This window comes from Lycorma delicatula, chromosome 12, assembly GCF_047948215.1.
Source record: "Lycorma delicatula isolate Av1 chromosome 12, ASM4794821v1, whole genome shotgun sequence".
NCBI classification, from domain to species: Eukaryota; Metazoa; Arthropoda; class Insecta; order Hemiptera; family Fulgoridae; genus Lycorma; species Lycorma delicatula.
The window spans coordinates 70758340-70771999 of NC_134466.1; the positions used below are offsets into that span (position 1 = coordinate 70758340).

The 13660-nt window shown below is 31.2% G+C and overlaps 1 protein-coding gene across 2 annotated transcripts in view; it reads left to right on the top strand.

The window, feature by feature from the left end:
• The window catches only part of Taf6 (TBP-associated factor 6), a 53459-nt gene extending 53199 nt beyond the window's left edge, over positions 1–260 (top strand). For both annotated transcript variants that reach the window (XM_075379881.1, XM_075379882.1), the window contains one exon: positions 61–260. In XM_075379881.1, the coding sequence (XP_075235996.1) occupies positions 61–165 (105 nt within the window). In that variant the 3' untranslated portion in view covers positions 166–260. The remainder of the gene's footprint in view (positions 1–60) is intronic.
• The last annotated feature ends 13400 nt before the right edge of the window (positions 261–13660 follow it).

The following is a 13660-nucleotide window of genomic DNA, read 5'->3' on the forward strand; positions in this document are numbered from 1 at the left end:
CAGATTGCTGCTTGCTTTTATATAATTTTCTTTTAAATTTATCTTTCTTTTGTTTCACAGGGAAATCAACAGGTCCCAAAACAAATGTTTGTTACACAAACTCAGCAGCCATCATCTGTTAAACTTGAACAAGATGATTATGTCATGGATGTGCCATTGAATTAGAACAGATTATATAAATAATTTCATAGTAAACTGAAGTGTCATTTTTGTATTTAGTTATATTTTATAAGTAAATAAATATTTAAGTTTATAGATTATATGTATTTTTTATTTTAATTTTGTCCGTTTTTATAGTTAATATATAAAAGTGTGATATGGATTGTATAATTAAGATATACAAAGTATGACTATAAAGTTTACAAAATTCTTTGTGGAATTTTGCCACAATATATACTATATTAAATTAATTAAGCTTGCAAAAAGTTATTTAACATGCTTATAAAATCAAATTGACTCACAACAGCAAAATTGCGTGTGTTAATAATCGCTTTACTTGGGGTCAAATATTTATGGACATTTCAGCTAATTGGCTGTCATTTTTAATTAAATTCCACATTTTTAGATGTGAATTAAGTCGTGTGATCCATCATATAAGATTTTACAATTCTTCCAAGTAGTCACTATTTACAATGTATTCAAGTATAGTGATTTGGTGTCATACCTTAAACATGCTATTAGCTCTATATTTGCAGGGCTATAAGACTGTATAGCCAATATATGGGCTGCATTATCAAAATTTCTTGGTTTTCCTCTAAATTAATAATACTAATACATTGTATACAGTGTGAAAATATTGCTCAGTTTCTAAACACATGGAAATATGCTTTCAGTAGATATTTTTGGAACTGGTGTCCAGCTAGCTCTTTCTCTTGTAATATGAAGGAACACGAGTCATGTTTGAATTACTATATTTCACAATATATTCATTGTTGGGTCATGGTCAGGTACAAATGTTTACATTAATTTTGTTTTTCTCTTTATTAACTAATGTAACCTAAAATCACCCAGTGATTTGTCCTGTAACATCAAATGAAGTACAAGCTTTCCCATTAGTGTACATCTTACCAATTATTCAATTAGAATATCGTGACAATCCATTGGAAATGTTATAAGTTCCAATTTTCCATTGGAACTTATCTTTTGTTATCAAATTAAAAAATCATTTTGAAACTCATTGAATAGTGAAAGTCAACTTGCAGGTACCTACTGATGTTGATAGTCTTCCTGAGCACAGATCATCATCATCATATGATTTTACATTCAGTTTTAAATCATTTAAACCATTTCAACACTGTGTGTACTTAATTAAGAATTGCTGTAAGATTGTTTTAATATTTCAGTAAACATTACACTTTTTTCTAAGTTATATAATATAAGGTTTATGCTGTGTGTGTTGTGAATTTTTTGGTGATTGGAAAAGACAGATTTGAAGAAGCAAAGAATTTCTGTAAAATTTTATTTCAAACCTGGCAGCAAAGTCACCAGACCGCACAGCAAAGGTTTGCATGTTATAAATTTTTGATGATTGAAAGTGTGTGTCCGACTGAAACCGATAAAGGGTTTAAGTATTTCTAGAATGGTCGAACATCCATACAGCATGATGTAAACATTATCAAATTTTGTAAAATAGTTTATATTTGCTGTATTTTTGTCCACGATTGTCGAAAATGAAAATTATCAACTTTTGAGGTAACAAAGTGAGCCAAATTTAATAAATACGTTTTAAATAATGTTTTAAAAACACTTCAGTTGCTCTTGCAGCCATATAAAATGACTGATGACACTGGCTTCGACTGTTATTACTCGCAGTTTTCTTAGTTGAAGCAGATACATGTTTAGAGTGTAGTTGAGAAGTATGTATGTCGGATTTGAATCAGGTCTGTTCATGTATTATATTTATGTTTACATGTTTCATAATGTTCAACTATGCTAAGTTCTAAACCTTTCATTTGATATCAAGGTTGTTGTCTATGTTGATATTCTTGAACATTATGGAATATACTTGACCATAATGATATACACTAAACTAATAGAAACAATTCAAATCTTATTCTATTCAATAGTTTAAAATAGTTCACGGTATCTGTGAAGTATTAGTTTAGTTGTGTGGGATTTACCAGTAAATCTTTGTCAGAAGAACTTACACGTGTCATGTTGAGGCAAAATTTGTGCCCTGTTAGGTTATAATCAAAGAAAAAGGATATTGGGAAGAAATGACAAACAAACATGATTGTCATATTCCATCCCCTTTTCAGACTTTTTTCTTCCTTCAAAAGGAAAAGACATTTAAGAGGAAATTTAAAACATATTGCAAGACATATTAAATAGGCTGACATGAAAAGACTTAACTGAGTTTCTGGACTTAAAATTAATCCTGGGAAACAGTGAAGGTTATTACTTCAAAGTAGTTATATGAAAACACATAAAATTTTTTTTATGTGATTTTTAATGACTAAATTTTAGGAATTTTTTGTAGCACCTTATATCGTGGTAATACGAAAATTAATAATATAGTAGTATTAATACTATTTTGTATGTTAAATATGGGCAAAAGTTATGATAAAAACAAAACAGTCAGCTGCTAATGTAACCAGAAAGAGGGAAATTTTATTTTTGAAAAATATTAAATACCTGATTTAAAAAAAATAACAAATGTTTTTTTTTTTAAATAGAATATAATCCTTTATCAATAATTATTTAAATGTTAACTTTTAGAAGTCACCACCACCATATAAAGTATATTAGTAATTGTTTTTAATTCAGTGTTAACTTTTACCTTGTTACTGTACTGTATCAGAGCAACCTTATAAATAAATATCAGGTCAACTCAATTTGATGAAAATTAAAGTTTGGCAATAAAAAATATAAGAATAGATATTATAAAGAACCTGCATTTTTTGAAGCCAGTAAATAAAGGTGAGTTATTTGACTTGTTTCAGGAAGCAAACACGGTTAAGTTACGTCCAGAAGAACTAAATTATTCATATTTTTGTTAGGCATTGTTACCAGTATTAAAATTTGTTTTTTGATGTATTCATGATTGAAAACAGCACCCTCAGATTTTATAATTTTTTAGTTTTAGTGTTTTATAGCATTCCGTAATATTAATCTAATCAATCCGTAGCAGAATGGTTGCATCTCTACCTTTCATCTGGAAGGTTCTGGATTTAAATCCTGATCTAGCTTGCATTTTTTTTTTATGCTTCAAACATTCATTATTGCCATCACTAATTGCATTTGGTTTACTGTAGTAACTTTTTTTTGTTGACTTGTCATTTGACTGGTTTGATGCAGCTCTCCAAGATTCCCTATCTAGTGCTAGTCGTTTCATTTCAGTATACCCTCTACATCCTACATCCCTAACAATTTGTTTTACATATTCCAAACGTGGCCTGCCTACACAATTTTTTCCTTCTACCTGTCCTTCCAATATTAAAGCGACTATTCCAGGATGCCTTAGTATGCGGCCTATAAGTCTGTCTCTTCTTTTAACTATATTTTTCCAAATGGTTCTTTCTTCATCTATTTGTCGCAATACCTCTTCATTTGTCACTTTATCCACCCATCTGATTTTTAACATTCTCCTATAGCACCGTATTTCAAAAGCTTCTAATCTTTTATTCTCAGATACTCCGATCGTCCAAGTTTCACTTCCATATAAAGTGACACTCCAAACATACACTTTCAAAAATCTTTTCCTGACATTTAAATTAATTTTTGATGTAAACAAATTATATTTCTTACTGAAGGCTCGTTTAGCTTGTGCTATTCGGCATTTTATATCGCTCCTGCTTCGTCCATCTTTAGTAATTCTACTTCCCAAATAACAAAATTTTTCTACCTCCATAATCTTTTCTCTTCCTATTTTCACATTCAGCGGTCCATCTTCGTTATTTCTACTACATTTTATTACTTTCATTTTGTTCTTGTTTATTCTCATAGGGGTAGTTCTTGCATAGGACTTCATCCATGCCATACATTGTTCCTTCTAAATCTTTTTACTCTCAGCTATTACGATATCATCAGCAAATCGTAGCATCTTTATCTTTTCACCTTGTACTATTACTCTGGATCTAAATTGTTCTTTAACATCATTGACTGCTAGTTCCATGTAAAGATTAAAAAGTAATGGAGATAGGGAACATCCTTGTCGGACTCCCTTTCTTGTTACGGCTTCTTTCTTATGTTCTTCAATTGTTACTGTTGCTGTTTGGTTCCTGTACATGTTAGCAATTGTTCTTCTATCTCTGTATTTGAACCCTAATTTTTTTAAAATGCTGAACATTTTATTCCGGTCTACGTTATCGAATGCCTTTTCTAGGTCTATAAACGCCAAGTACGTTGGTTTGTTTTTCTTTAATCTTCCTTCTACTATTAATCTGAGGCCTAAAATTGCTTCCCTTGTCCCTATACTTTTCCTGAAACCAAATTGGTCTTCTCCTAACACTTCTTCCACTCTCCTCTCAATTCTTCTGTATAGAATTCTAGTTAAGATTTTTGATGCATGACTAGTTAGACTAATTGTTCTGTATTCTTCACATTTATCTGCCCCTGCTTTCTTTGGTATCATGACTATAACACTTTTTTTGAAGTCTGACGGAAATTCCCCTTTTTCATAAATATTACACACCAGTTTGTATAATCTATCAATCGCTTCACCTGCACTGCGCACTAATTCTACAGGTATTCCGTCTATTCCAGGAGCTTTTCTGCCATTTAAATCTTTTAATGCTCTCTTAAATTCAGATCTCAGTATTGTTTCTCCCGTTTCATCCTCCTCAACTTCCTCTTCTTCCTCTATAACACCATTTTCTAATTCATTTCCTCCGTATAACTCTTCAATATATTCCACCCATCTATCGACTTTACCTTTCGTATTATATATTGGTGTACCGTCTTTGTTTAACAAATTATTAGATTTTAATTTATGTACCCCAAAATTTTCCTTAACTTTCCTGTATGCTCCGTCTATTTTACCAATGTTCATTTCTCTTTCCACTTCTGAACACTTTTCTTTAATCCACTCTTCTTTCGCCAGTTTGCACTTCCTGTTTGTAGCATTTCTTAATTGCCGATAGTTCCTTTTACTTTCTTCATCAGTAGCATTCTTATATTTTCTACGTTCATCCATTAGCTGCAATATATCGTCTGAAACCCAAGGTTTTCTACCAGTTCTCTTTATTCTGCCTAAGTTTGCTTCTGCTGATTTAAGAATTTCCTTTTTAACATTCTAACAGTAGTAGTAACTTAAAAAGAGTAAATTCAGTTAAGGACTATAAAAATGCTAACTTAAAATAAACCTTTCTGTTTATAAAAGCTGATCCATGACCTAGATCCTAACAATAAAGTAAATTTATACCTCAAAACCTGAATATTCTAAATGAATTTAAGTAAAAACTGTTGGATTGTGCTTTTTATACATAATACTAAAATGTTTACCTAATAATTCTTTGCACTTTTTGTTTTTTAATTTGTTTTTTTTTTGTCTTCAGTCATTTATTTGACTGGTTTGATGCAGCTCTCCAAGATTCTTTGAATCTTGGTTTTTTAATTATTTAAACAAATAATTACCAATTACTTAAAATAAATTTATTTATGATTATAAAATTTATTTTTCTGCTTTAAAAGTTGAATTTCATTAGACAGTCTTTTTTTAACATATTACTAATATATCGGATGTAAAACAAAAACCTTGAAATGAAATTCAGAATTGACAGCTAACTATTCTGTGCCGCATCACAGAATAGTTATACTAGTGAAGTGAATGAAACACGCGGTTATTCTTCTGCTTACAAAAAACAATAAATTATGAGGGTAAGTCAATTATTATCCGCAAAATAGTTATAAATTTTATTGCAATACAAATAGGAAACTTACATTTACATCATTTTTTAACATAGTCCCCTTGCATTTCAACACACTTGATCCATCGTTGCACAAGCTTCCTGATGCTCTCATAAAAGAAGGTTTTCAGATGAGCTGCGAGCCAGGAATGCACCGCTTCTTTAATTGTTACATCCGAGGTAAGTCGGTGGCTCATTAATGCCTCTTTGAGTGGACCAAACAAGTGGTAGTCAGACAGGGCAAGATCAGGACTATACGGAGGACGAGCTAGTACTTCAAAGTTGAGTTTCTGGAGCGTTTCAGCAGTGTGGGCAGCAGTATGTGGATGGGCATTGTCATGCAACAACTCATTTCGACATCAGTCCTCGGTGTTTGCTTCAAACTGCAGGCTTCAGCTTGGCAGTAAGCATCTCACTATAATGCGCACTGTTTATTGTTATGCCCCTTTCCTCATAATGTTCCAGTACTGGGCCTTATGAGTCCCAAAATACCATAAGCATCAGTTTTCCTACGGATGGTTGGGTCTTGCACTTTATTTTGCAGGGCGAATTTGGATGTTTCCATTCTATACTCTGCTGTTTACTCTCCGGCTCGTAATGATGGATCCATGTTTTGACACCGGTGATGATTCTGTCTAAGAAAATGTTCCGTTCGTTACCATAGTGATTCAAATGTTTTTGGCAGATGTCCAAGCGCATTTGTTTTTGCAACTGTGTGAGTTGTGGGATCCAACTTGCACAGACTTTATGAAACCCAAGTCTGTTGTGAATGATTTCGTAGGCAGAAACTTAACTAATTTGTAGACAATGTGCCACTTCATCAATAGTTACTCATCTGTCTAAGAAAACCATGTCACGTGCATGCTCAATGTTTTCCTCATTTGTGGCAGTAAAAGGTCATCTGGCTCCTTCATCGTGTGTAACACTTGTGTGGCCATTTTTGAATTTTTCAATCAATTCGTAGACACTCCGTTGCGGCAACACACTGTTCCCGTACTGTACCAAAGTCTTCGATGAATTTCAGCCCCTGATACACCTTCCGACTACAAAAAACGGATCGCTGAACATTGCTCTTCTTTGGTGCAAACAGAAAGCAGAGCAACCATGGTTAATCGCAGGGCAGGGATAATGGAACTAACCTAGCAGCATCAAACCTGTACAGATATAACAATTAAACCACGCATGCGTCATCTACACAACACGACAGTACTACCAACATGAACAAAAATATAATTAAATTGCAGATAATAATTGACTTACTCTTGTACATTAGAATTTAAAATATTTATATATGCGTGTACATAGACAAATATATACATGTCGTCGATTATGATAAACAATAATAATAACATTTTTGCTGTGTCCAAATAGTGAATATATTTAAAGTTTTTAAACACGAAAGGTTTGTATATAACTTTTTTTCGTAAGTAATTAAACTTCTTAGCAGCTATTTTTATATTATATGTATGTAATCACTTTTTGAAATATCAAATAATAATAATTAACAATTTTATTATTGTTCAAAAATTAAAACGATCTACTTTTACTTAAAATTATTTTTTCATTCATTTTCATTAAGGATGGACGAAGCTAATGCCAACTATCATTGTGAAGCTGACAATTACTTCATATCCAAAAAATTGAGAACTAGTTCTGGAGAACATACGGATTTAGGAGAAATAATAGAAATTACAAGAGGATTATCTACTTTAAGACAGGCATCTACAGAACAAGGAGATGATTGTTTTAATTTTTTAAATAGCGCAGAATTTGTTTTTGCACATGCAGTTTGTTGTCAAAGATATAACAAAAAATATATCAAATCGTTTAAAAAGAAGGTTCAAAAGCAGTTAATTTTCTCTTCACCAAAGAAAAAAACTGCGTGTCATCATCAGTAGCTTTTGATTGGAAAAATAATTGTTTTATTTGCAGAAAATAAGCTGATGAAATAAAAGCAAAAAAGTGGTCAAAGGCAACGTGAAGAAAAATTATAATTGTAAACTATTTAGATTTTAAAGAATTGATATTTGGTTTGATGGCATTACGTAAAGACGATTTTAGCCAAGACATTTTTCGAAGAATATCAGGTGTAATGGACTTAGTATCCATTGAAGGCAAATATCACAAGGATTGCTGCACTTCATTACAAAATTCCGCAAAAATAGCTGATCATGATAAAAAAGTCCATACTCAAGTTTTACAAGTTGATGCAGCAATGGAACAAATTTATAAATACATTGAAAAGTATTTAAAAACATAGCATATTCCTGATGAAAAACTATAAAGACAAAATTAATGAATCATTATCGTGACAATATACTATTTTCCAGTAAATTTGGTTTTAACAACACAATTATTTGTTTTAAAAATGTTTCACATGAAATTTTATCTAATACCTGGTATAACCAAAAATCGGATGATGAAGCGGGGAAAAAATAATATTAAAAGCTGCTGGTTAGATTATTCAAAGTAATATCCGATCGCAAGTTTACAATAATGAAATTTACCAAGTGATAAAATGTTTGAGTGTTCACAAATTTATTCCAGAATCATTACGTTTCATGTTATCTGAAATAGTTTTAACAGATAAACAAAGCAAGCCAGAAAATCTATGTAATTATGAAAATAAATGCATCTCAATAGCTCATGCTATTATTTCTATAGTACGACTATGATCTTTCATATCACCATTACATGTTTCTTTATCCGTCATGCTTCATCTAAAATTTGGTTGAAAAAAGTAATAGATGTATGTAACGCTTTTGGTTTTTGTAGCTCATATAAAGAAACAAAGTTATCCAAAGCTTCAGTGACTTTCACAAGTCCACCTAAAACACAGCCCGGTACATTTGTTCAATTTGTCCAAGATAACGCTGACTTCAATGTGAATACAATTGATGGCAAAGGAATTTTTCATAATTTTGGATCAATTGAAATTGTTATTCTAAGTGACGGTATACTGCCTGTAGAAGCAATAAAATGTTTGGAGAAAATGCCATCAGACTCTGATGTGGAAAAAGAAAATATTACGATTAAAGATATCTTTCCTCAGCTGATCAAGGATTCAAAAATATAACCATTGCACTACCAAATGAAGAACTGAATCTAAGGTCAACTGTATCTTCAAAGTTGAATATTCTTTGGATGTATTTGAAATTCAAGAGCAATAATGATTTCACCGGATGGAATGGGGTTATGAATTTGTTAACAAATGCACAAGATTTTGATATTTTATCTATAATATTTTTACCACTTATTAATGTATTCCTTTAATGATATTTATCATTTATCAATGCAGTGATTATAAGAGATGATACACTGCTATGAAAACCTCAGTAGAAAATGCAAAATCTGTAAATATGAGAACATGCGTTTATAATGTTTGATTAGCCGTTATATATGAAATCTCATGATATTGTTTCAGCATTGAATTTATTCGATATAACATTAAAAATTAGTAGAATAATATTTTTTGTAATTTATTTATATTTTTTTTTTTTTTGTTTTTAAGATGAAATTCTACATTATTCTCCATATTTACTAAAAAAAAAATCTTAAAACATAAAATCAATTAAACACCAATATACTCATTACGTTCATATTTTGCAACTTATAAACTAAAAAGCTCAAATTTTTAATAGGTAAATTTTTTTTTAATGAGTTGGGAATATATATATACTTTTGTTACAATCCATTCAGAATACCGGGGTTCTGAGATTTTTCGCTTTTTAAGTCTTACGGCAATCCACCATCATGGAGACTTAAAAATTTAGTTGTATATTACACACACTATACTTGACTAATAGTCTGTACTATTTGCAATAATTATTATTGCCAGAAGTATTGTTGTCTTAAATAAGCAAGATTTTCAGTTTCTTCATAAAACATCAGATCACTATTGCAGGATAGTAGTATCTGAACCTTTGAACCAGAAAGTTTTGAGTCAGTATCTCTCAGGTGTAGTAAAGTGTATTTCTTATTTAAATAAAAAGTAACTGTAAGTGGGTATTAGCCTGTTATTACAAAGTTAACTAATAATATTCTTAAAAATCTCCTGACCATTTAAATGTAATGTCTTGAAACTTCTTGCAGAATTCAGGATTTTATTTCTTGTTAATTTTAGCTAAAAGAAACAACCAGAAGCCTTTTAGATTAAGGGATCTATTGCCTTCAGATATAGACTTTAAATTTTCTGCAAAAATAAGTTTAACTTTGTAGCAAAATGCAATAAATATTTTAATGATAAAATCCAATATTAATTGCAGAATATTATCCCCAGGAAGAGAAAAAATTAATTAAAAAAAAAGAAGAAGAATTTGTTTTACATATTCCAAACGTTGGCTGCCTGCACAATTTTTCCCTTCTACCTGTCCCTCCAGTATTAAAGCTACTATTCCAGGATGCCTTAATACGTGGCCTATAAGTCTGTCTCTCTTTTAACTATATTTTTCCAAATGCTTCTTTCTTCATCAGTTTGCCGCAACACCTCTTCATTTGTCACTTTATCCAGCCATCTGATTTTTAACATTCTCCTATAGCACCATATTTCAAAAGTTTCTAATCTTTTCTTCTCAGGTACTCTGATCATCCAAGTTTCATTCCATATAAAGCTACACTCCAAACATATACTTTCAAAAATGTTTTCCTGACATTTATATTAATTTTTGATGTAAACAAATTATATTTCTGAATGAAGGCTCGTTTCGCCTATGCTATTCGGCATTTTATATCGCTCCTGTTTCGTCCACCTTTAGTACTTCTACTTCCCAAGTAACAAAATTCTTCTACCTCCGTAATCTTTTCTCTTCCAATTTTTATATTCAGTGGTTCATCTACATTATTTCTACTACATTTCATTACTTTCATTATGTTCTTGTTTGTTTTCATGCGGTAGTTCTTGCGTAGGACTTCATCCATGCTGTACATTGTTTCTTCTAAATCTTTTTTAATCTCAGCTACTAAAATTACTACATCATCAGCAAGTCATAGCATCTTCATCTTTTCACCTTATACTGTTACCCGAATATAAATTGTTCTTTAATATCATTAACTACCAGTTCTATGTAAAGATTAAAATGTAACTTGGATCATAACATCCTTGTCGAACTCCCTTTTTTATTACGGCTTCTTTCTTATGTTGTTCAGTTATTACTGTTGCTGTTAGGTTCCTGTAAATGTTATTAGTTGTTCTATCACTGTACTTGAACCCTAATTTTTTAAAATGCTGAACATTTTTTTCCAATCTGCTTTATTGAATGCCTTTTCTAGGTCTATAAATACAAAGTATGTTGGTTTGTTTTTCTTTAATCTTCCTTTTACTATTAATGTGAGCGCTAAAATTGCTTCCCTTGTCCTTATACTCTTCCTGAAAGCAAATTGCTCAGACACTTCTTCCACTCTCCTCACAATTCTTCTGTATAGAATTCTAGTTAAGATTTTTGATGCATGACTAGTTAAGCTAATTGTTTTGCATTCTTCACATTTATCTGCTCCTACTTTTTTGATATGACTATAACACACTTTTTGAAGTCTGATGAAACTTGCCCTTTTTCATAAATATTACATACTAGTTTGTATAATCTATCTATCGTTTCCTCACCTGCACTGCACAGTAATTCTGCAGGATTCCATCTATTCCTGGAGCCTTTCTGCCATTCTAATCTTTTAATGCTCTCTAAAATTCAACTGAGTATTGTTTCACTCCTTGCATCCTCTTCAACTTCCTCTTCTCCCTCTGTAACACCATTTTTTAATTCATTTTCCCCAAATACTCTTCAATATATTCCACTCACCTATTGACTTTTCCTTTCGTATTATAAATCGGTGTACCATCTTTGTTTAACACATTATTAGATTTTAATTTTTGTACCACAAAATTTTCCTTAAGTTTCCTGTATGCTCTGTCTATTTTACCAATGATATTTTTTACTAGTTTGCATTTTCTGTTTATTATATTTCTTAATTGTCGATAGTTCCTTTTACTTTCTTCATCACTAGCATTCTTATATTTTCTACGTTCATCCAACAGTTGCAATATATCCTCTGATATCCAAGATTTTCTACCAGTTCTCTTTGTTCCGCCTAAGTTCACTTCTGCTGATTTAAGAATTTCTTTGTTAACATTCTCCCATTCTTCTTCTACATCTTCTACCTTATATTTTTTTACTCAGACCTCTTGCGATATGTTCCTCAAAAATCTTATTTACCTCCTCTTTCTCAAACTTCTCTAAATTCCACTGATTAATTTTACACCTTTTCTTCTTTCTTCAGGTTTTTAAACCCCAATCTACATTTCATTATCACAAAATTATGGTTGCTGTCAATGTCTGCTCCAAGGTAAGCTTTGCAGTCAATGAGTTGATTTTTAAATCTTTGCTTACCCGTGATATAATCTATCTGATACCTTGCAGTATCGCCTGGCTTTTTCCATGTGTATATTCTTCTATTATGATTTTTAAACTGGGTGTTGGGGATTGCTAAATTATGCTTTGTGTAAAACTCTATAAGTCAGTTCCTTCTTTCTTTCCTTTTGCCCAGCTCATATTCACTCATAATATTTCCTTCCTTGTCTTTTCCAGTGCTTGCAATCCAATTTCCAGCTATTATTAAATTTTCATCCCCTTTTATGTGTTTAATTGCTTAGTCAATTTGTTCATATACACACTACCTTATCATCATCATGGGCATTTGTAGGCATATAGACATTAACAATTGTTGTCAGCTTAGGTTTTGATTCTATCCTTATTTCAATGATTCTGTCACTATGCATTTTGAAGTACTCTACTCTGTTCCTATCTTATTCTTCATTATGAAACCTACTGCTGCCTGCCCTTTATTTGAAGCCGAGTTAATTATTCTAAAATCATCTTCCCAAAAGTCATTTTCCCACCGAACCTTGCTTATTCCTGCTATATCTCCATTTAATGTATCCATTTCCCTGTAAATTTCCTAACCTAACGACCTTTTTTTAGACTTCTAACATTACACGCTCTAACTCATAGAATGTTATTTTTTAATTTTCTAGTGACTCCTTCCTTAGCAGTCCCTACCTAGAGATCCATACGGGGGACTAGCTTACCTCCGGAATAGTTTACCAAGGAAAGCGCCTCCATCTTTGTTACTACAGAGAGTTACATTTTCTTGGAAAAAAAGCAGCTGTAGTTTTCCATTGCTTTCAGCTGTGTAGTACTCAGACAATTGAGTGACGTTGATATGACCATTTATCTCCTCCTGACCTATGTCCTTAACAATTACTGAAAGCTGCTGCTCTCTTTCAGGAAAGAAAGAAAGATAGGTTTTTATTAATTATTCAAACATTAATCATACTAATAGATTAAGACATGATTTTAGATCTATGGTGAAAAACCGAAACACAGAAAGCTAATTAATTTTTGTATCTTAAAATCAACTGTTTTTTTTGGAAAAATTAATTAAAACAATATTAAAATAATTTAAGAATATAGACTTTTGATGCGAATGATTAGAGAATATATGACTTGCATAACAATCTTAAGTAGTTTTTGTGTTACAAAATGACGCAATGAAAAAATGAACAAATGTTCTCATTTTATGAAGTACTGTTACTCCATAAAATCTTATTTCTAATGAAATAATTAACTTTGGAGAAACTTCAAAATTTATAATTAATGATCATATTAAATTCTAAAAGGAAACCTCCTTTAGTATCTTTACAAAAGAAGATCAAGAGGACTGACTATTTCTGTTGCCCAGAGGTTGGAGTCTCCCTCTGAAATCATTATGTTGATATATTATTTTACACAATAAGAGAGCTGTTTTGATATTATGTTAACAGA